We start from the raw sequence: 23,770 nt of genomic DNA on the forward strand, positions 1-23,770 counted from the left end.
AAGCCACCTGCTATTGTGTAGAAGGACTATTCTGACTGTTTGAGGAAAAAATATGCACAGAAACCACAAAGAGAGAAAAAAGGCACAGCTGCTATAAGCGTGTTTATTAAAAATCTGGATTAAAAGAAAAGCGCATTATATACTTCACTTCAACCGAAAAGACAATCAAGTCTCACAGAAACAATGAATATATTTATGCACCTATTTTTTCTTAAAATTAAATCTCTTGTTTAATATTCTGTCATGCGTGTTCAGTACAATTTTTCCCATACCAAACATTTCCCATGGTCACTGACTATCCAGCAACAATTTCTTCTGAAAAGACTCCTCAAGTTTGATTCTGAAGAATTATATTAGCGTGGTGCTTGACAGAGAAGCCCACAGGTGACGCACTGTGCGCTGAATCCTGCACAACTTCAGAAAAGTCCAGTTAGGAACAGTCCATAAGCATGGTAAATGATAATATAAGCATAAACAACCATAGACAATAAGAAAGAACACAACAAATTGAACAGATGAGAATGAAACGAATAGAAAGTTCAGTGCATTATTAAACAGATGTGCCTGCCTCTGATAGGAAGTGTTCAGCGTACCTCAGGGTTAATCTCCCCCACTCTGACTCAGGCCCAGTGAACCCCTCTTTAGAAACCGGCTGCACTAGAAACTCCATCCAGCAGGGGTCCCCGTCGACAGCGTCAGGCACTGCAAGGTCCACCACTCTGTAGACTGAAGCGTACGCCCTGCCAATGAAGACGGCCCGCTCCTGCTCCGACAGGGCCCTCGGCTCAGGGCACCTCAGCTTGCGCCAGTGCACCCGGAAGTGGCTGGCATGGTTGGCAGGGTAGGACCAGCGCAGGGTGGCACTGAGATACAGCTGCAGGGTGTCTGTGACCCCCATCCCTCTCCTCCACACCACATCACTCATGCTGGGGTTCTGTACCTGCGGCTGGGTAGTGAAGAGGCTCTCGGCATCAAGCACCTAGACAATAAACGAAGTAGAAGCAAACTTTGTGTGGTTCTCAATGAATGGCAATGTCCCTCAAATCTGATGTTTTAACAAGGACAATGGACTACTCAGGACTACACTGCGACCCTTAACTCTTTAACCCAGGCTGCGAATGCAACAGTAGTTGTGCCACATATTTGTTGTTTATTTTTGTATTTTTTAAAAGAGTTGGTAAAGGTATATGTTTCACGGAAAAATGCTTTCATTACGTAGCATTTTTGTTTTAAGGCACGGGTGACAAAGGCAATGCAAACAGAATCATCACACTGATGAACAAAATATTTTAAAAATGTAATTGAACATTAGGGAAAACATTGCATGCAACAAACAATGCTGAATTTCACATCAGCCCAATTTGGTGTCTCCACCCATCCTGCTTTACTGAAGCTACCGGGCAGGTGAATGGCACAGAGATAAAAACAAATCCTCTGAGTGGAAATACCCATGAAGCTGGGGAAAAAGGGCAGCTCTACAGTGATGTATTAGTGAAACTAATCAGAGACGATCTGGGCCCTGAAGCTAATCAGAAAAGGGAACATCGATTTTAAAAGCATAAAAAAGAGGATAATTGGGGGAAAACCTCAGAAAATGTCACTTCATTACCAGAATGCATTTTTTTTTTTTATGTTGCAGAACAGTGTTTTCTTTGAAAAGTGGGGTCTTTAACTTGTGGTCCATTGGTGAATAAAATAGTTTCATATTCAAATAACTCTTCTGTTGAGGGCTTGCAAGTTTAAGTCATCATAGCACTCTTTAAATAACTCATGAGTGAACGTAGTGTGATTGGGACTCCCCCTGGTCTCTCACTCTGCTTGTTTCAGAGCAAGCTTCCTTCTCTCTAACAATGAAAGAGTCGCTGTACCTTCATTTCCCCGATCCTGAGGAGGAAATGAACTTCCTGCTCCTCTGGCTGCACCTGGGAGATGTTTACAAAGATATCCTCCAGCAGGCAGCCTTTCAGATCCAGCAGAAAACACCTGAAAACACACACGCACACAACGCTTAAACATGCTTAAACGCAACACACGAATAATGATATTTCTTTAGGGATTGGATCCCAGCTATGAGAAAAGCCAAGGGGGTTGTGAAATTAGAACCATCTGCTGTAACCTAACATGAAATTATATAGAGAGTCTATCCTGGCTAATTCTGCCTTTGTTTTGCAATTGCTTTAAAATTCCTTAAAAGCTAAGGTGTTTCCTAATATAGGACATACAGCACAGTTCTCATGTCTTCCCCAATCAGAACTGTGAAGCTCACCGGGACTGCCAGCCCTGCAGGGTCCAGGTTCCACAGCGCTGGGTGAACTGCTGCACCATACTGTCCTGCTCTGGCAGGGTCTCAGGCCGCAGACTGGAGGCTGGGAATAAACACACAAGACAGAACAGAATGCATTACAAAAATACTATTAAACCATTTGATTCTTTTTTTCCTGCACATGTCCTACTGTGCTCTATGATGGACATTATTGTACATGTTCAACCTACTAGAACACAAGGAAACAACTTGGTATGGTTTTGAACTATTACAGTTATCTTAAATATTCTGTTTTAATAATCTGGCAACTTTTTAAATCCCTGAAGTTTAAAGCACACCTGTTGCCCCCAATAGAGCTCACAGAAACATGTCTAATTTCTAAGTACATCACAGACTGTAACCGTTAACCTGCCCTCAGCCCACCAACCCCCCTTGAATTAGTCAATACAACTCTAATATATAAAATTGTTCTTTAAGGCCAGTTTGTTTGTGTTTTTTTTTTTTTTTTTTACTGAATAAAAAAATTATTTTAAAAAAAAACTGAAGGTCCCCAATGATGAATAGCACTGTGCCCACCTGGTATATCTGCAATGTCCACAAATGAACAGAAGGGGGCGTGATGGGTCTTAAGTTCCAGGGCTACTTTCACATCAGACACTCCTTCCAATTTATAAATAAACGAGATGAAGATTTTGGGAGGTGCAGGAACACGAACAGAGAACAACCTGTTTTGGAATCAAATATGAAGTAAAAAAAAAAAGCATGTATTTGTTACTTACAGCTTAATTCTGAAGCTCTATCTCTCTTCAACAATTTATTTCTGCATAAGGACAACCAGTAAAACTATGCAGTGTATTATACAATTTAGCAGCCCCTTAGTCATTAAATACACAGGGTGAAAATAGGTAAACGGCACACACCATTAACAAGGCAGTATATTGCAGTGAGAACAAGGCCGAGATCAGTCTCACCTCACAGAAACATTGGAAAGGGAGGCTGGAATCACCCCTTCCACCAATAAGGAGCTGCCGCCATTCCAGGCATCCTCCGGGCAACCTCGGGTCCACACCCAGCCGTTCTCCACAGCTTCTGACCTCATGTCTACAAACAGCGGTTGGAGTTCCTGCGCACTCAGGTTGAACCAATTCTTCACTTCCTCTACCTATAGGAAACGTGGGCACAGGACAGCTTTTTCTTTTTTTTTTTTTTATAGTTTTTTTGCATTGTTTCTTGACATGTGTCTGTAACTGACAACAAGGTAATGCAAGAGCTTTACGAGTATAGAACAGAAATCCTCTAATATCCATTTAAGCTAGTTACATTTTTAGAAATTTGAAATCAGTTTGTGTGAACTCTAGAAGTTGAACTCTGAAAAGAGCATTATGCATTATAGCACAGACAGGAAGCTTAACACAGTACATTTATACACACAGTGACTGCAGGGAATATCAGTTTCTGATCCTTATTATTACACAAGGAAACCTGTACTTTAGTTGCTTAAAAATGATCCGTTATGGCTCAACGCAAATGTGCATCTTAAAAACAGCAAGACTAAAGAATGGCACAAAGCCAGACAGCTACACAAACAGGCAATCCTCATTACCTTTCCCTTGGAGTACATGTGCTTTCCAAAGCCCTGGCAGAAGGAAGTGACGAAGGGGAGCACGCACACACTGTGAGTTGGCAGGTATTCAAACAGCAGGCTCCAGAATCTGAAAAGAATCACGCTTCTCATTACTTGAATTGGGAGCTTTCTAACTTTTACAGGAAAAGTGCAATGCAGTATGTTATTTTCTAACTGATTTCTTTATTTTCATATGAAGCATTATTACTTATTCAATAAAATAACTTACTGGCAGTTGCCCAGGGATCTCTCTCTGTTAATGAGACTTTGTTGGCTCAGTGTTTTTTTTTGTTTTTTTTTAGTTTATAATGTTTAAAATGTACAATACACGTCTAAGTGCACAATAAAGAAAAATGCAAACTACAAGGTTTTGTTTGTTATTGACTGCACTCTCGCTTAATCCAACCTAATGCACTCACATCCCATGCCTTTGAAAACTCTGCAGCACATTTTGCTTACATCTGCTTTATACTGTAAATGCTTTACAAAAACAATGCCTAACTTGTTATTAACTGCACCACGATATCTCGTCGGTTATAGTAGCTGCGACAAAGTATCTTTTTTTTTTTTTTTTTTTTTTTTTAATCATTTTTTCTTTTACAATGTGTTATGATTCATTGGCGCTGTTAATTACATTCATTTGAGGGCCACCAAGAAAAAACAAAAAGATATGAATAATTTTTAAGACAATCATTCAAGTTGTTGTTTTTTTTTACTCAAAAAATTGGAGTCAATTACAGTAAACGTTTTACTATATGGGCCTAGCTCCTGGGATCAAACAAACTGTGTAACCAAAGAGGACCCCCCTAGCGCCTCAGCATGGCAACCATCTGAAATAGGCAAGGGGGAGCGTCGCAGGGGTCGTCAGGTGACTCCTGTCACAATGAATGAAGAACGCAGTTCTGTGTTCTGCAGCTGTGCCTTACTTGCCCTGGTGTTGCCGAAAGTCCTTCTTCTCATTACACTCGTAGACCCAGCCCGGGGCAAAGATGGCTGCTGAGAAACTGTGCTTGCGGATGAGCTGCAGAGCCTAGAGGAGGACAGGAAGAACAGGACTTAGGAATATTAAGGCACCTTTTTGCAAGGTTTGCAATGATCCATTTTTGAATGGCATGGTTTTATTTTCTTTTTTAGCAATTGCCAGGTCTTCTGAGAAAACTTCAGGGACAGACATGTCTTTCTCGCTGAATTCCTTGTCCCCAGTAAAAAGTCACCACAAGCACATAATAAGTGTAGCACACGGTTACTTTGAATCAAGTTTCCCTTTCGAACATTTTGTTCAAATCACTGGCATCACACAATTGCACTAATGTAGCATTTGAAGCTATTTAAAAAGTTTATTGCAATATTCCATTCTTTAATTCCAAAGTATAATAAAGCACAGTAAAAGTAATTTAGTCTGATATAGTCTGGTATAGAAGCTGTATGGTTTGCTAATGGAGGTTTTACCTTGACATTTCTACCTTGAAAGACTGAATTTCCTGTAGCATCTGGGCTCAGTACAAACCTTGTTGGTGTCAAACTTCCCTCCAATGACGGCCCCTCGTGCAAACACGTCAACCCCCACATAGACCTCCGCCAGCCGCTTGGGAGCCTGGGATACCATTCGCTCAAGATGGTCCTCCATCCAGTTGTAGTTAGTGAAGATTCCGTCGCAGGAGTCAAAAAATACACTGGAAAGAAAATGTTCAGCCTTTATCATGTAAATACACTTGAAGAACCAAAGCAGGCTGACACTGAAGGAACTGTGAGAGGTGTTTGCTTATGAACATCATGGGAGCTAGTACTATATGTCTACCCAAGTGCTGTAGTGCTTTGCCTTAATTGCCTGCCTCTACGTTCAATTCCAGAAAGCTACGTAACTCTGACAGTGCGCCACTGAATGTCACGCAGCTTTGCTTAGAGGTAGAAGAAGAGTGACGTTGCCATCTGTTGTTGATTACAGTATTTACACTTGGTGATTGATAAGAAAATGTCTTTGAAGCGTTGTCCTTAAGGAGTGATAGAAATAAAATCGAATTTCTTCCCTCTTACTAACTTCCAGCCAAGTTTACAGTGATTGAGAAATGGAAGCCTTGTTTGAGAAATTAACCCTGAACTATGACCTCAATGGACAGCAAAAATGCCTCAGATGTGATGTGTCCTCCATTGCTTTTCATCTCTGTCTGACACAGAGCCAGAATGCCATTGCTAAATCTCCTGTACTTTTACTTTTTGTATAGTTCATCTTATTTTATTATGTCTATTCATACACTTGATACCTAGGATATGTGAATGGTTAACATAAGGTTATGCAACATTAAAATGCCACCCTTCTTACGTGATGCCACCCTTCTTACCTGTTCTTTTCGTTCAGTTCGTTCTGCCACTTTAGCTCGCCAGTTTCCAGCACACTATCATACCAGATGATCAGGCTTTCTGGGACACTTCGGTGCATCCGATCCGTCAGGTAGCGCAAGAAAGAGGGCATGTTCTTCACAGCGCTCTCCTGCAGACACAATGACAGGCATCCAGCACAGTTTATTTCATCTTTCTTCTTATAATAATCAATCAGGCTTAAGGGTTTTATGACTGAGGCTGGGATGTGGGTAGACAATTAGATGACGACATTTCATATTGTTGTCCGACTTACGCTTAGCTTGTTCTCAATGTTTATCAGCCACCCGTCGAAGCCGTAATACTGGGCAATCTGAACCAGTTTATCTGCTACGGCGTGAAACGATGACTTTTCTGCCAAGAATGACTCACAAATGTTAGCTCCATCGCTCCACTCTGTGATGAAAGTGCCTGAAATAGCGAGACAAAGATGAAGATTCAACTAGATAAACCAATGAGCAAGTTCCATCATGATGTGAGCAGCAGATCTCAAGGCCAAATAAATCATAACATTATATAGGGGCTGACATACCATGACCTGCGTTCACAGTATATTGAATAACTTCTTGTATCAAATGCCCATGTAAAGTTTGACAAAAATTCAGGACGACGTTTTGAACTCAAAAGTCACAGGCCAAAACTCATGACTACCAATAGCAAAATGTCATAATGGCTGAATGGCTGATTACTAACAGGAAATGTTATCAAGCCATGTTTATGTGTATCTGTTTCAAATCAGATCAGTTTCACTTGTCAGTTAGTCTCATACCAGGTGGATTTATTACTCACCAAGGACAGAGACCCCGTGCCGGTGCGCTGCGTTGGTCCAGCAGACTGGAGGGACAGTCACCAAATTGTGGCTGAAGTAATTGAAGATGTCGATGTACTGCCAGTGATAAAAAGAATAGGCCGTCTCAGCCTCTGCACCCTGGATAAACCTGACCAAAACACAACACCATCAAACACTGGGCTTCTTCAAAAAAGAAGACAGACACAAGCTAATAAACACAAAACTGCATTTAAAAAATAGGTTTTTTGTTTTACTGTACTTAGTGATTTTAATAAAGGGGTCAATAAAACACCTATGGAAACAACAGCAGGATTAATACAGGGTTGCTTTCAGATCGGCGTTATCAAGGTCACACACTGTCTAAATGATTCAAAAAGCCCCCCAATTAGTTTAAACATGCTTTCAATAATGAAATGCAATGGTGAATGTTGAGTCTTTCACTTCACCTGTCCTCCTGATAGCCGCCCATCATGTCGTGGCAGACCAACGTCTTCGGCCGGCTGCTCTGTAGAGGAGGCTGCCGACTGGCTAGTGGAGTTGTGGCAATGTTAAAAGCATCTGCATCGCTGGGTTTCCATGACAACAGCTCTTCCAGAGACTTCAGGCTGAAGCTGACAGGCTCTGTGGTGTCTAAGTCGTAATGTCTACCTGGAACCGAGAACCAGGTTGTAAACCTACAGGTGAACTACTAAACAAAAATTTGTGAAACAGATCGCATTCCTCAATATGCTTTTAAACAGTGCCACCTATTGACTGAAATGTGCAGTTTCACTTGATATTGAGAGATCACTAAAACCCCCATCCATAGGAAATTACATTACATACAACTTTTAAGTTGTTGCAAAAAAAAAAACGTGTTAATTAGAAGAAAATACAAACACACTCTGTCTCCCTTTTAAAACTATATGTATAATAATAGTACAGTACCTAGATGCAAATCCCATTCATAGTACTATGTGTAAGATGAACATTTTTCTAAGCTGCCTAAGGTCCTTAAAAACTGACATTTTTAAATGATGGGTCTTTCAAGGGGTGTTTTTATCTACACAAAATAAGAAATTAAATAGTAAGCAATCCTCATGGTTCCATTATTACAGATGCAATTGTGTTGGGAATGTCCCCAGTGTACTGTAATTTGCATCTATAGTGGTTTTATGAGGTTTGTATTGCTGTTGATGATGTTCTTCCACGGACATAATTACAGCTTGTTTTATCTGTTATAATACTCTCAGCACTCACCCTGCAATGGAGACGGATTAAACTGAACCAGATGAGAAACAAACTGTCGGTCAACCGGGAGATCCATAGAGGGCCTTACACTGCAGAAAAAAATGGTATATTAACTAAATCGAAAAGCACTGGTAGCCATGATGCAGAAAAAAAAAAAGCAGTACTCAAAAAATCAAATACGTATACTGCACTTAACACTAACTGCAAATACCACAACCTTACACAAGATGGCACCAAAACTCCATTGCACCGAGCCAGACAGTAACTGACTTTATGACAGATGATTGACTCTCACTGAAGTATACCAGGCAGTGTCAATTTTTAATAAAAGGGCATCCCATTCTGCTAATGGATTTTGCTACTCAGGGATGTTTGCAGCATGCCAATGTAAACTGTGCCTCCTTGGCATTCCTGAGGTCAGCAGGAGCAAGTTGTTGTCAGTCTTACATCACCACAGCTAGCTCTACTTTCCTATTACAGGACCTTGTCACAGCAGCTAATCTGCTAATCTGCAATGCCCACAAACCTGGGGGGTAACTGCAAACTAGTGCAGGGGGTTGGGGTAGTGACAGGGTGCACAAAGCTCTCCCAGATTAGTAAGAAATGTGCATGCAGCATTTCTACAAATTCAATACGTATAGTAGTGCTCGTGTGTGTTATTTTACTCTCGGTAAATGATTGAATAATGCTATTGTGGCAGCTCTGGCAGCAATCCAGTTAAACTCACAAGAGCAGTAATTATAAGCAGTAATGTTATTTTCCTATTATGACTTTAAAATATTTTAATTCTTAATTACACGCTTATGTCACTAATTTTTCTTTCATCGGTAGCGTGAAAACCATAACCCTGGCGCTCACTTTAATTTCAGACGGTTTGCATATTGAACAGCTTTCAGTTCGTTTAATTCCCCTGGTGTATCATGTGTTTTTCAAACGAATTTATTACCCGCCCAGAGTGGTTAGGTAGCTGCCAAGTCCTAACTTACCTGCTTTTTTCAGTTCGTGGTATCTTCGCCAGCTCTGTCCGTTTCACCCTGTCCCCATTATCTCCCCTATCTCTTTTTCTCCTTATCTCTCCTGCACCAGCCTCCAGTTCCTTTTCTCCTCCCTCCATTTTAAAAGTCAGCTTATTTATGTTACTTTATCATTAAGCAGAAAACCCACACTTAACAGTACACTGTACTTATTTCCTGGTTAGCGCTGAGTGGTTCATTTTGCGTCACGTTGAGTGGGTGTTTTCAAGGCAAAGTCGCGGCTTCTTTTTTTATTATTATCACGTGAAAGAGGTCTTGGAGAATATTGTTGCGGACTCGTCCGAACCACAGAGCGGAGTCTTAAGAAACTCTGTGCCGTCCTCCTCTCTTGAACCCTTCTACTCAGTTACTGTGAACTGCTCCCTTATTGAACTGTTTGTTCTGCAGCAGTAGGAGGTTATGATGCTAATAGGCAAGCTCGACTTCAACCCGGGAGACACAAAACATTGTGAGCCAGCAATAATATTATAAAAAAAAAATTAAAATAAAAAATACAAACAAACATTTGCATTAAGGACAACTGCATTGAAGGTGAAAATAGTTATCAAATGTTAAAAATTGTACTTTAAGATACATACCCTTTTATCCCAGTCGAAATCCTCCAAAAAAAATACTGAAATGTGCTGTTAGACAAATAAGCTTCTGATATGGATCACTGACGTTGTATTTCTTGGCTTTTCTTCACAGTCCGAAAGTGTCACCAGCTGTCTGGCCAATCAGAGAGAGTCAGAAGAGGGGCACTAAGCAAAGATCTTTAAAAAAAAAAAAAAAAAGAAATGGTGATGTGTTTTAACAGCCCGTGTCAGATTGCTAATAGAACTAGTTCGCACAGAGAGTGCCTGTAATGAACATTTTAGGAAGGTTGGATTTAACAAAAAAGCCTTTTTTTGTTGTTGGGTTTGAGAATGACAGTGCTGACCAGGCAAGAGGTCTGAATGGCAGATTCCTGGGTCTCCATGCAAAGCAGCACATTGCATTTGAGTGGCGTTTGGTAGGGGAAGGAAGATTGTAAAACTTTAATTTCACAAGTGTTAAGACTCCTTCAATTGGTGATTTTATGATGATTACTCATTTTTAGTATTATTACAATGGAGCTTTTAGTAAATTTGAATTCCATCCTGCTAAGTACTGTCTCTGGGCTTGACAATGAGGCTTTTCTATGTGAAGGAGATATATGACCTTGTTGATCTATCATTATAGATTAGCCATGGAATGATCTGCTAACAAGTGCCTGTCCTGGTGAGTTTTTTCTGGTAGGATTACAGTAGAACAATGCATTTTTGGCTCAGGTCAGGCACAAAGTGTCCTTCACAGTAACTTTTCCATAAACCTGGCTGTCTCTCGCTCTGAAGCAAAATGCTTGCTTTCTCTTGGAAAACTGAGCTGAGGAAACGAGAAGCAGGAATGTGTCTTGAAGACAGGGTCCCAAATTATATATATATATATATATATATATATATATCTTATATATATTATATATATATTATATATATATATATATATATAATGGGCTTTTCAAAAGGACTCCTTTTAAGTGACTATTGATAATTACAACAGCAAAAAGTTAGAGACACAATGGAGAATGGGTTTCATCTAGTAAGACCCCAAAGGTCACGGTTCCTTATAGTTCGTGCACAGAAATGAGACAAGTGTACTTAAACTCTTGTCATTGTTGTCTGTTGTGGAAAATAGAGTTAACACACGGGTACCATTTTGTCGGTTAACGGAGGTATAGACGGATTTTCTGTGTGACCTCTGAAAAACACAGTGTATATTGGCCATTCTACAGTAATACCAAAAGTAAACCATTATTATTATCAAGTTTGATTTGCTGTTAGCATACTGCACAGAATGAGACAGTACAACAGACACACTATTTAGATCAATTGGGCACTAGGCATAGCAATTGCTATCTGCTGAAGACACACTGGAGATATTGGAGCGACAAGTCTCAAACCATGTTAAAATGTCTTTAAATAAACACAAGTAGTTATTGTTTGTCAGCAGCGTTCTGCATTGCCTCTCTGTCCTTTCTGTGGGCAACTATTTTGAACGCAATAGTTCAAGACATTTCCCATCCTCAACCCATATCTTTATAGTACAACTCAACTAAGTGGACTACAAATTCTTTGACATGGATTCTCATAGGGATTTCTATTGGATTATCTTTTTACAAATTGATCCTTATATTTGAATGTTCCTGTATTCTGGGGCCTAATTTCATATTAGTTTTGTGTAAAATACTTTATTGCAGAATATTACACTGTAATATAAAGCAACTGGCCAATTCAAGCTATTTATGAAAGCCATTAGGAAAAATAACTGACAATCAATGGATCCCACTGATAAATACAAAAGACTATAGCCAGGTCTCTCTTGAGCCCGTTTGTAGTGCATGTGCTGTATTGGCCTTGCCAGGCCTTGCCTGGTACTACAGTGGATACAGTGTTTAATAACACTGTGTGAAAGAGTACAAATGTATTATTTTATCTTAATTTAATGGTACTTATATTGCTGATACCCCTTTTATTTTTAATGATTCATCTTTTAACAAAACTATTTAGTTGCCTGTATTTTTAAACAAATTCCTTCCAGATTCCATGATGCAAAGCAATATATTATATATACACATGTACATATTTAATTATTATTATTAAGAATATATTCATTAAAACAACGGCTTTGTAATGTTTTTTAAGGTGATTTTGATACAGTCTCTCACAAATATGGTAATCTTGGCTTGTTTATTGGTTAACACTTTATTTTAAAGTGTCTCTAACTACACTATAATTACACTGTAATAACATGGGTCACTACTTAGTAATTATATGTAACCACAAGGGTAAAAACAGTATAATTAAAAAATATGCTAGCAATTGTCAACATTTACATTTTGTAATTAAGCATTTTGTAACCACACACCAATATGTGTAGTAAATTTTAACATGTTCTGTTCCACGTATTGTGGGTTGTAGTTTAAAGCTTAGAGCAAAAACACAAGTTCTTACTGTTTTTGATTCCCAGAACTACATTCCTGAGAACGATGAGCATAGCAAAAAATAGGGGAATGGGTTTGTTGTGAATGCTAGACATGACAAGGACAATAACTCACAGCCCTATCTATTTCCTATTCAAATTGTTTTACTGTAGAATGACCCCTTACACAGAAAAGCCAACCGAGACAGTCCTGCAGCCCCTGGCCTTGCTAGCCATCGCTCTTGGGTTTGATCAGGTAGCCGTTGAAAGTGATGTAGGTGTCGAAGTCGTCACTGAAGATGGCGTTCTCACGCTCTCCCTTGAAGAGACGCACCCAGACCTCATCGTTCTGCTCAAGCTCCAGCATCAGGCTCTGGCTCTGCATGATGCTGCGGTCGCTGGGCTGGGCGTATAGGACCACCAGCTCCTGCTCATTCTTCATCAGGTGCAGGTAGGTCTCCTTCTGGTTCCAGGTGTGCACGTTTAGGCTGAAGTAGTAGACCCCTGGGATGTAGCAGTAGAACTTGCTGGAGAACATGTTGAAGTGCTTGTAGAGGTTGACAAACTCTGTGTCGTAGGTGAGCGGCTGGTAGTACTCATTGCTGTGCAGGGCCTTCTTTCTCCCTACTGAGAAGGCAGAGTAGTAGGTCTTGCAGGGTTCCCCTGGAGAGCCAGTAGCACCCTTGTGCCCTTTCACCCCTTCAGGGCCCCTGGGCCCAGAACTGCCGGATTTCCCTGATTTGCCGTAGGTGCCACGTTCTCCTCTGTGACCTTTCTCACCTGAAATAAACGTTTCAGGTAAGTGAAATTCAGGCAGTAATGCCTAAAGGGATGGCTGTATATAAAAAAATATATATACAGTATTAAAATAAAGTTGATGTCGTTAGGTGTTTTACAATAGCCTGTTAATTGTACACTTCTCTAGATTCTGGCATTTTGGGGGAAACCTCAACTGCGATAGTTTTCTGTGGTCATTTTCCTCAAACGCTATTCAGTGTTCCAGATTTACCAGAGGGACGTTTATAGAAGGGACATTGTTTTTCTAACTCCATATTCGCCATGCTCTTTTGAATTAAAATCCAAGACAGTCTGATCCAGCCAGAACTATTTTAAGGTATACCCTCGCTCAACAGCAATACACATCCCCTGATGGCATCCATTTTGTAATTAAGATCATTAACGTCTGGAATCGCAGGGTAGACAATCCAATGAAAGTGTGGCTTTGAAATTACAGACCAGTACTGGTCTCCCATTTCCTTTTGTATTAATCTCATACTGCCACCAGAGCAGCTGAAACATGTTTACTAGCTAGCATTCGGTTTGATTTCTTTTCTTCACAGCCTTTTTACAACTTTAGTAAACATTATTTAACGCTCCTTGGTTGAAACACTTGATTTAGAAATCTGAAAAGCGCAGCATTGTGATGGCATTAAAAAAATTCCGATTGAACCCATCACTGTGTGTATCATGTTACTGTTATATATATATATATATATATATATATATATATATATATATATTATATATATATATATATATATATATATATATATATATATATATATATATACAAAGGTAATAAAGTCCTTGAAGAGTGAATCACAAATGGTCACTTAGTGATTACCAGGCTATGCTAGTGATACTTCCTGACTAGCCTCACAAACTTCTAACTACGAAAGACTACGATAACACCTTCGAAGCTATTGATGGTAGCTTTTGCCTAAGACCTAGAAAAGAGGAGAGGAGTTCTTCTCTCTTCATGAGATAAAATTATTATTATTATTATTATTATTATTATTATTATTATTATTATTATTAAGAACAGATACATATAAAAGACAATAAAACATACTGCAGTGCAATGTATCATAGGGAATGCCCAGGTGCTATAAAGTTCATTGTGTAAAAGAACCGAAACTTGACACAGTGTGATTTTTTAAACTGCCATTTGAACCACAATTGTCTTTTTTTTTTTTTTTTTGTCCGTTCATTTTCTCCTGGGGCCCTGGTTAAAATTAATTTTCTCATAGATTTAAAAAAAGTAAGAGGGTCCTCGAGTGGCTCATCTGGTAAAAGCTCGGCTGTGGGTTTGCAAGGAGAGTCGTGCCGTCAGGGGAGCGTAGGTTTGCGTCCTGGCTGTGTGAAGTTGTTGGTGTTCACTGGATATTCTAGAGGGAGCGTTGTATTGGCTCCGGCACTCCCAAGAATTAGGGAGGCAAAATTAGAAGTGGTTGTTTCTCCTCATCGCGCAACAGCTGACCCTACTGGCCAGGCACCCAGTGAGCTCCAGCAGACATCTGCAGGGCTGGCCTTTTGCTTCCAGAGGCCAATAGCTCACTGACATCTGCTCCCGAGTTCCTGGGTGTAGAAGAGGAAGGTGGCTTGGTTGTGGGAATGGAGAACACCCACTGAACATTCATTTCTCCTGAGCTGTGTTGGATATTGCTGCAGTGAGGGGAAACAATTATGGGACATTCTAAATTGGGGAGAAAATCGGGGCTAAAGTAATTGAGCACTAATTTATAAAACAAAACTTAAGGAGAACTTATAATACCAAGGAAAATGTTTGTGCCGGGTATTTTTAAGAACAGAGCAGGGTTTGATTGATGTGAAAAACTGTACAGGCTTGCAAGGGTCTGTCCTTTGTCTCAGAGTTTAGCAGCCTACCTTTGAGGATGGTGATATTGATCTGAGGCACAAACTGGAACGCAGGGAAGGGGTGTGGAGGAGGGGGCTCCTCTCCCGGGTCACAGCAGCGCAAACACTGCGATCCCCTCTTTCCATCCTGAGACCTGTCCCACGAATAATCAGGGACAAAACATTACATAGCGGGTGTTGGAAAACATGATTGAGAATTGATTAGCAGGTTGCTACGCATGTGGACTGGCAGAGCTATACTGGTGTTTTTTTTTCTGAAAAGAGACTAATATTGCAGATAGCAGACTGTTTGGTTCAAATTGCATGTACTGCTAACAATTGATAGAGACCTTGTGTCTATAAGTTTCTTGCCCAGCATTGACTGCAAGCTAAAAATATAACAATGCTGTGGACCAGAAGGGGCCAGGCTGTAAGACTTTGGAATGCAAAGCATAAAGGGGCTAAAAGGCTCCCAGGGACTGGCGTTGGACCCAGAGGTTCTCAGAGAGATCGAAATAGATAATGCCACTAGGATCAAAGGGGCAGATTTATGGACCTTTTTTCTCCAGGAGTGTGAAGAATGCACTGAGTTCAGAGGTTGTCACACTAGACTACACACACACACACACACACACACACACACACACACACACATACAGACACACACACACACACACACACACACACACTAAATTAACAGAATAATGTGTTGTACCTTGACCATTGGTTAAGTGTCAGAGAAAGGGGAGGTGGACCATCTATACAGAAGGGTATTTAATGTCATGCAAACATTGTAATGATGAGTATTCTGTTTGTCCTGTACCTGGGACCAGACTCCCTGCATATTTCAATAAACCTGGCAACTGATTGAAGAAAAGGACTCTGTGCATTTTCTTGAATCTACTTAATCACCATCATTTTTTTTTAAGTTACTTCAGCGGGCTCCCAAAACAAAGAACGCCAATGCCATAGCAGGACAAAGCATGCATATGCAGGACAAAAGATTCTGCCATAACACAGTAGGAGAAAATGAGTGAGTTATGGAGGGATAGTAATACTTCTGATTCCCTTAAACCTTTATTTATCTTTCCTCTCCCAATTTTGTATATCCAGGATAGGATTTGGAGCTATACAAATTTTAGTGTAATTCCTGAAAAGGGGAATAAATTACATTAAAACTGAAGTTAGAATAGAAAATAATTGTGACATTTCTTTAACAAGGACAACTCCTTTGCACATAAGCATGCTCAGTCTAACCTCTAGTAAACGAACATTCCACATGGGATTTGCTGTATGTCTGAGTCAAGCCTCACCTGGCTCTCTGGTTGTGTGCTCTGTAGTCAGACTTGGTGGGATCGCGATGAGACTTGTAGTCCTCATTCTCGAGGTCCAGTTCAGAGCGAGTGATTCGGTATGGATCAGTCACCATGCCAGTACAGGTAACCCACACCGCAGTGGGTAGAATCAGGACACAGAGGGAGAGAGCAAAGCCCAGCATTGTGAACTACAAGGAAAAAAAGGGCTTTCAAATTTTTAAACCTTTATCTGAAGTGCATTACAAGGAGCTGTGATCATTACACATGAGAATAAAAAAAGGTTCAAACAAATAATTATTGCAGTTGAACTGGTTTTAAAATACAACTATTCAGCTGAATACGTTTATTTTTTATTGAATTGCTAGAATGTTTAATATCCCCTTCGCTCTTATAACTTATAAAACTCTTATAACTATGTTTAATAGTAACAGAAGTGCACTGGCTTACTAGTGTGGAATGACCCATGAAAAAAAAAAGCCTTCTGTGATCCTCCAACTCATTTTTTTGGTTGTTTTTTGTTGTTTTTTTAACTGTTAACTTGGCAGCACTGGAAGCTTCTGAACCGCTTTCAGATCTGAGACTGGCTTCCAAACCCGAAACCACATGCCTTCCTAAAGTACAGCCCTTTTCAGCAGGTGTGCTTCAGTCTAGCAATGTGAAGTTCAATGCAAGCCAAAGTCCAATTGAGGACATTCTAGCTGGAATACCTCATTACTATGCCTTTTAGAAATGTTAGTAATTATGTTATCAAGGACTGGCCAGGACAAAATAGAAATCGCTGGAAAATAATTAATCTAAAAAGATCATTTGTGCATTGTCGGTGATTTGAATGGTTTGAATGAACTCAAAAAGACACAAGGCATGTTCTTTTGCCCAGTGGATTATACTGCCAAGTTCCCTCTTTGTTAAGATCACAAGAACGACAAATCTGAAAGGAAAATTTGAAAGTTTGAAACATGTGCCGTCAGATTATTGTTCAGTTAGCTGGTCATCTTCTGGTGCTATTAAGATCTTTACAATGACTGCTTCTTTCTTTTCCTTCTACCTTCCATTAACTGAGAAGCTTCATAATACTGTATTTCTTTGTATAAAGAAAACTAAAGTGTCATTTTTGCATGCTGGTTCCTTACTATTCAGTAAACTTTTCTTGTCTTGATTGTCCTGTACACATTGGTGTGTGTAGTCTTCTCATATGTAGTATTAAAATAATTACATTGATTAAATGAGCCTGCAATTGTCAGAGGTTTTGAAAGTAAACGTTTATTAATAATTTCCCTCATGCCCTCCCTTTATTGAAGACATGAATACAATGCTTCTAAAATGCTCCTAGTCAGCTAAAAAGCTAGGAAATGAACGTTATATTAGGTGTTAGTTTCACTGCAGTTACTTCCCCTAGTGTATTGCACAAAGTGTCCCAGGAACAGAGTGGCACTGCTATTATTCTATTTTTATATTCACAACATGATATGGTCCCAGTTACAGATTGTTATTGTTTGAATGACTAATACGTAGATATTGTGTTATTAACACATTATTGTTCAGAAATGTTGATGATCGATTTTAGTAGTACAGAATGCAACCTTATCAAAGTTCCTAATGGTACATTTGCACAGTAGTTTCCCATGCTTGTCCAGTGCCTCTACTGTGTATTTGTGGTATGCTTATGTATTGTACATCTCTGTGTTTTTACTATGCTTTACTTTGTCATTACAGTCGTATGCTATTTATTTTAAAACTTTCAAGAGTAAAAAACAACCAAGTTTGTGTGAAGGCATCAGGCAAATATAGTGTAATATCTATAATAAAACAGCCAATTTTTTTTTTTTTTTTTTTTTGATAAATGACCAAGCCTTTTATTCTAACTTCTTTGCACATTATTAAATGTTTTTGGTGTGCTGTCACTTTTTTTAACCACTGTTTTGTTGTTTTAGACTGCTGGGCCATGCTGACTTCCTATATTTCTGTTTTGATTTATTTAAACTTGGCTTGATAAACCCCTAGTGGCCATGGTGGATAGTAAACATTCAATTAAAAACATGAACAATATTTGTAAAAACAATCCACTTAAGTGCTCAGACAAATTGTATTCCTTAGATCATCTCAATCTTGTTGAGTATGCATGAGAAAGCTCTGGGTTGGCTGTGTTGTCTAATACAGGGACCATTATTGGTACTGGCCGAGAGTTGAATCTGATTCCCTTCCTGGAACAGGTAGTCTGTGCTCATTCCTAAGTGAGATTACAAGGAAGTAGAACACAAACCACCTGCAGGAACCTTTCCATTCTGGCATCTGAAGAAACTTTGAGCAGCTGGGAACAAGCCAAGGATAGCATGTAGATACTGTGCACTGCCAGCACAGAACAGCGCTTATGGAAACTAAGCTACCCAAGGGGTACACTACAGTAGATGCCAGTTGTTCATGATGTGTCTCATTTCAGGGTAATATTGTGCAAAAGCCAGACTTGCTTTTCCTGCAGTTACAACATTTGGTCACCTAGTGTCACTATGTGCTATGCAAAAATTCCACTTCTGCACAATGATTAGGCCTGCATTTAAACATAAGCATCCTGAACTTGGTTCAGTAGCTTTTTGGATTGTAGTGTACCCTTTGAATAGCTGTATTCATCTCTGCAACTTGGCTTTTTATACATTACCCTAAGTGTGGCTTTAATGCTTTTTATAAATAATAATATTAGAAAAATGTTATGGTGCTATCATTGCTTGGCTTATGAAATGTATTTAGATATCAGCCCCAAAAGCACACTTCCTGCATTACATTTTTAGTGAGCTCACATGTATTCCATACTGTTTATCTTGGGCAGCCCAGCATATCTGAAAGTGAGTGCTGGTGACCTGGCCCTTAAATAATATTGTGTTCTCTAGCTCTGATACGATCAAGCACTTGTGACAAAAAGACTCGCAAACACACACACACACACACACAAACACGGCACATACTACTGTGTCCATTATATTAAACCATGAAACAAAAGAAAGAAAGCAGTTGTTTATTTGATGTGCATTGTATGCTTGTCGTGGCTTCTGAGTCACGTTAAGCAAATAAATATCCAAAAAAAAACAAGATTGGGAAGTGGAGTGTTACTGCATTTAAGCTAGTAGCAGGCTGGAAAAACACAAACAATACAATTGGCCAAGCAGTATAACTGACAGATAGGAAGTCACTACCTCAATCTAATCCCTAGAGGGAGCACTTTCCATGCTAACTTGGCAGAAAAGATCTGTGTGTGAGTTTCCAGTACTGAACACTGTTCAAAAACAACGTATGAATATGATATTTGAAGCTACTTATTTTTTAATACAGTATCTCAAACTAAAGCTTTAAAGGAATCTGTCATTTTTAAAAAATATATAAATCAATATTTATATCTATATTACTATCGACAGTCTAGGATTATCAGAGTAGAGATCTAGCATGTTGGCAAGTAATTTAATATGCATTACCACTACACAGTAAATCTCTGCTTCCTTCTGTTCACGTTAATGAAGTCTGCAGGGAAATTCTTTGTAAGCTAGTGGGATATAGCCAAGAAATAGCAGAGGAAAGAGTCTGCAATAATAATTTTCTGTGCTGTTTTAAGTGCTGTGTTTAAACTATGAAGAAGATAAATGGTGGGTACATCCGAGTGGCTCCTAGTTCAAACAAGCTGTCTTGTCGAGGTACAGCCAAGGGCAGCAGATGCAAATGGAGAGCAGGTGTCAGGAGGGTGCTAAACAAACTGCCTCACTCTCTTTCTCTTAGCACAATGTCTATTGTCTGCCCATGGCATCTCCACTTCAAAGTGGATGAGTTTCAAAGTGAGTGCAGCACTGATTTCTAAAGCCTTAGAACCACATGTCAATAATGACCGAACATGGGGCTCCATAGAAGTGGTCTTTATCCAGGTCATTATTTATTATGGGCAATGTACAGGGTAGGGATAAAAGCACTGCCAGTGTATCCACACTAGCTGACGTGGGATGTTGCACAAGCCAATGGTGAACACAAGGAAGAAAACACATAGCTTTATAGCTGCTCACAGTAATCCATGTCATATGCACTTACAGACTGCATTTAGTGTTCCCTATACTTGTGACTGAATGCTCATACATTCACACACATTCATCTCAATAGAGTTGTCCCGATAGACAGACGATCCATTATTACTGGCGGTCTTTGATGCAGGTTTGATTTGATTGAATACAGCAAGGGCTGCAGAGGATATGAACACAGACAAGCCCCTGGTTTCATGGATATTTTCTTTTATTTCCAGTTCTCTGCCCATTCAGTTTGCCAGGGGTTTCCGCTTCTCATCATGCCAGTAGCCTTCAGGTAATTATACTGCAGGAATCTGTATGCCAGGCTGGCAGCACACTCACACTTTGGAAATGAAGGGGTGGTGTATAGGGCAGGACATGATCAGAACTTCAATACTGATAAGGACTAGAATGCATGTTTAAACTAGACTTATGCATGTTTTGTTGTGAAGATTATGAATGGAATCTTTCCTTATCCTTGTATCAGCTTTTGCATTTCTTTCTATGTTCATCAGTCTTCAGATGGGTGATAAAACAAAGCAGATTTATGGTAACCCTTTAAGATTTATGGTAACAGACTTTAAAGTTATAAGTGTTAAAAGTGGTCAGGATGTTAACAATGAAAAGAAAAATGACAGGTTCGTTATTTGAACAGTTGTAGCAACACGTGGGGCTGTATAAAGCTATTTTTTTTAGAACAGCTGGTTATTTTTTAAAGTGTCACAGTGCTTTTCTGTCCATTTACCTGTTTACTATTCTTTCTTGCTTTACTCTGCTTTGTACTGTATACCGTAGGTCTCCACCACCAGCCTAGAGTTATATTTCCACTAATGATTGTGTATCCCTTTCAGAATGTATACATCACCTGTCACAAACATGTATAGGTTGCACATGCTGTATTCCATTGTTTGTCTTTATTTTAATATATTCAAATAACTGATCCTCAGAAAAAAAAAAAAAAAACCTTTATCACACAGTATCAGATTCAAGACTGCAGGTTTTTGGCATTCCATATAAAGCAAATTGTTTTTTGTCAAGATCTTTCAACTCTAGGATTGTCAAAAATCCTACATTTAATGCTTTTTGTATTTGGAGACCTCGTCTCTGCACTATACAATTCTACTAGTCTTTGCTAAAGAGGTCCTCTCTGAATATACTGGACAGTGAATTAGCCTTTCGCCAATGTGGAGGGTGGTCCATTCAGAGTGGGTTTGAGTCGCACAGGTCGAGTGGAGAGGGCAGACTCAGTAGCGCTGCTTATCTGTCATTGTGCACAGGCAATCAAACAGAAGCTAAACCCAATCCACGCAGAAAAACCTTAAAGCAGTCAACAATAAAAAAAGAAAGAAAAAACATATGTGAACACTAAGGACTAATCATCCCTAATCAAGGGCTGCACCTGTCCCATTCACCTAACAGTGTACAGGGATCCTCTATTTACGCTTGACAAGGAACATCAGTTTTAAAAGGGACCCTTTTGTGTACAATAACAAGCATTAATGTATAATCACTGACAGAGCTATTGATAGAAGAAATGCTGATTTCGGAACAACCCTCATACAGCTATATTTTTTTAGTGTGCTTTATCTGGGGTACTAGTTTATGAATAACATGAAATCCTATAATCCCAAACTACAAAACTGCACTAATGGTCACTTTGCTTGTAAAAAATGTTAACCCTGGGGGGGGGTAAAGGGAATCTGAACTGCGCCCAACATCCCATAAACCAGTTTACATTGTTGTAAAACCCCCAACAAAAATCTGAGCAGGTTTGGAATTGCCTGGGCAACAAGTGCCTCTCACAGTCTTGAGCAAGGAACAACAGCAAATATCTGTATGAAATAAAGAGATGCTGCTTCCCCTGTGCATCACACAGTCTGTGTGTTTACTTACTGTAAGTGGAGGATAAACATTACTGTTACACATTGTGACTGTGAACTCCAATATATCTATGAGCCATTCAGAAAGGCAGTGTTACCCCCCCCCCCCCCATGCTTCACCTTTCTAGTTATACACTGGATGAGAGGAAGCGAGAGAGGGAGAGAGGGAGAGGGAGGGAGAGAGACGGAGAGAGAGAGAGAGGGAGATGGTCTAAGCTGGTATAATTAGTGTGTGAATGTTATTGAGTTAACCTGCTTGTCAGCAGCGATAGTAAACTAAACATGTTCTGTATGTTTTTATATTATTCTTCTAGAAGTTTACAGCAGTATCCCGTGGTGAAAAGAAAATGTAAAGTTTAGTCTAGTATAGTAAAGCATTGTATAAACACAGGCATATATAGTACATACATCCCATATAAATATGATGTATATGCAAATCATGGTAATGTACAGTGCAATAATAGGGATAAAAAGTATTGTTAAAATTACGTGCAAATTTACCAAGGTAAACCAATGCAAATATAAGAATTTGTAAGAATTCAGCTATGTGTAAGAAACCAGTAAATATAACTCCAGCTCAACTCTAGATACTATGAGCACTTGACAGTATGTTTGTAATTGTGCAAGCCTTAAGAAATGTGTTCTGTGTTTAATGTTATGGAGGATTTCACTATGATTTACTACATTTTTAACATAGTTTACCATAATCTACAGTTCTCACCATGTTTTATGAAATGAACAACTTTTATATTACAGAACAATATAAAAACAATAGTATAGCTCTGTCTTAGGTAAGATAGTGTTTTGGTACATGAGAAGAAACTTTAAACCATCCTCAAAGGTCTTGTGAACACCAAGTCTCATTTGATCAAAACAGAATTTAAAAACACTAAATGAAAACTAATTGAGTAAAGAAACTAACAATAAACAAACAACCCTAGCCCCAACCCCTCCCAAAAATGATATATACTGTACTGAGAATTTAAAAAGAAGGCTCTCTGCTTTACCTTTGTATGAAGAGGTTATGTCAACGAGGCTGTAGGCTTTTCCTGTTGTTGTACGTGTCTATTAGAGTCCCTCCAGCATCCTGCTACCACTTCCAACTGCTTTCCTTGCAGCTGGATTCTGGAATCCCAAGAGAGAAGTACAAGGCACAAATACAGAAAGAGAGCAAGAGAGAGGGAGGAAGGGAGAGAGAGGAGGAGAGAGAAGGGGGAGAGAGACAGAGAGAGGGGGAGGGAGAGAAAGAGAACAAGAGAGAGGGAGAGGGTGGGAGGGAGACAGAGAGAGAGAAGGGGAGGGACTGAGAGACAGAGAGAGAGCAAGAGAGAGGGAGGAAGGGAGAGAGAGGGGGAGAGGGATGGAGAGACAGGGAGACAGCGAGAGAGGGGGAGAGGGAGGGGGAGGGAGAGAGAGAGAGGGGGAGAGAGGGAGGGAGGGAGATGGTCGGAGAGAGACAGAGAGGGGGGGAAGGGGGAAGGGAAAGAGAGTGAGACAGAGGAAAAGTGCTCACAGTGAGGTAAGATTTCACCTCTCAGCTCCGGGAGCACATTTGTTCCTGAATTGTGAAGAACTCTCATCATGTTGCAGTGTGCGTCAGTGTAATTCAA

The 23,770-nt window shown here is 39.7% G+C and overlaps 2 protein-coding genes across 4 annotated transcripts; both read right to left on the reverse strand.

Annotated features, from left to right (window-relative positions):
• Positions 1-9,981, reverse strand: engase (endo-beta-N-acetylglucosaminidase). 2 transcript variants are annotated; one of them, XM_041220395.1, is made up of 14 exons: positions 9,270-9,401; positions 8,293-8,372; positions 7,500-7,701; positions 7,053-7,201; positions 6,520-6,674; positions 6,227-6,375; positions 5,395-5,560; positions 4,814-4,917; positions 3,867-3,975; positions 3,235-3,425; positions 2,840-2,988; positions 2,267-2,366; positions 1,869-1,983; positions 1-979 (listed from the first exon to the last, which is right to left on the reverse strand). In XM_041220395.1, the coding sequence occupies exons 1-14, from the start codon at positions 9,395-9,397 to the stop codon at positions 551-553; spliced, it is 2,226 nt and encodes a 741-aa protein (XP_041076329.1). In that variant the 5' UTR covers positions 9,398-9,401; the 3' UTR covers positions 1-550. The 2 variants fall into 2 exon arrangements, with proteins under 2 accessions (XP_041076329.1, XP_041076330.1); XM_041220396.1 differs by lacking the exon at positions 9,270-9,401 and adding an exon at positions 9,896-9,981 and having other exon boundaries at positions 3-979.
• On the reverse strand, positions 9,981-23,370 carry LOC121295581 (complement C1q tumor necrosis factor-related protein 1-like). Of its 2 annotated transcripts, XM_041220399.1 has the most exons (5): positions 23,168-23,370; positions 16,244-16,434; positions 14,961-15,085; positions 12,481-13,073; positions 9,981-10,069 (listed from the first exon to the last, which is right to left on the reverse strand). In XM_041220399.1, exons 2-4 carry the CDS (start codon positions 16,426-16,428, stop codon positions 12,523-12,525), a joined length of 861 nt encoding a protein of 286 aa, XP_041076333.1. In that variant the 5' UTR covers positions 16,429-16,434; positions 23,168-23,370; the 3' UTR covers positions 9,981-10,069; positions 12,481-12,522. The 2 variants fall into 2 exon arrangements, with proteins under 2 accessions (XP_041076333.1, XP_041076332.1); XM_041220398.1 differs by lacking the exon at positions 9,981-10,069 and having other exon boundaries at positions 12,050-13,073.
• Positions 23,371-23,770: the final 400 nt, after the last annotated feature.

This window comes from Polyodon spathula, chromosome 20, assembly GCF_017654505.1.
Source record: "Polyodon spathula isolate WHYD16114869_AA chromosome 20, ASM1765450v1, whole genome shotgun sequence".
NCBI lineage: Eukaryota > Metazoa > Chordata > Actinopteri > Acipenseriformes > Polyodontidae > Polyodon > Polyodon spathula.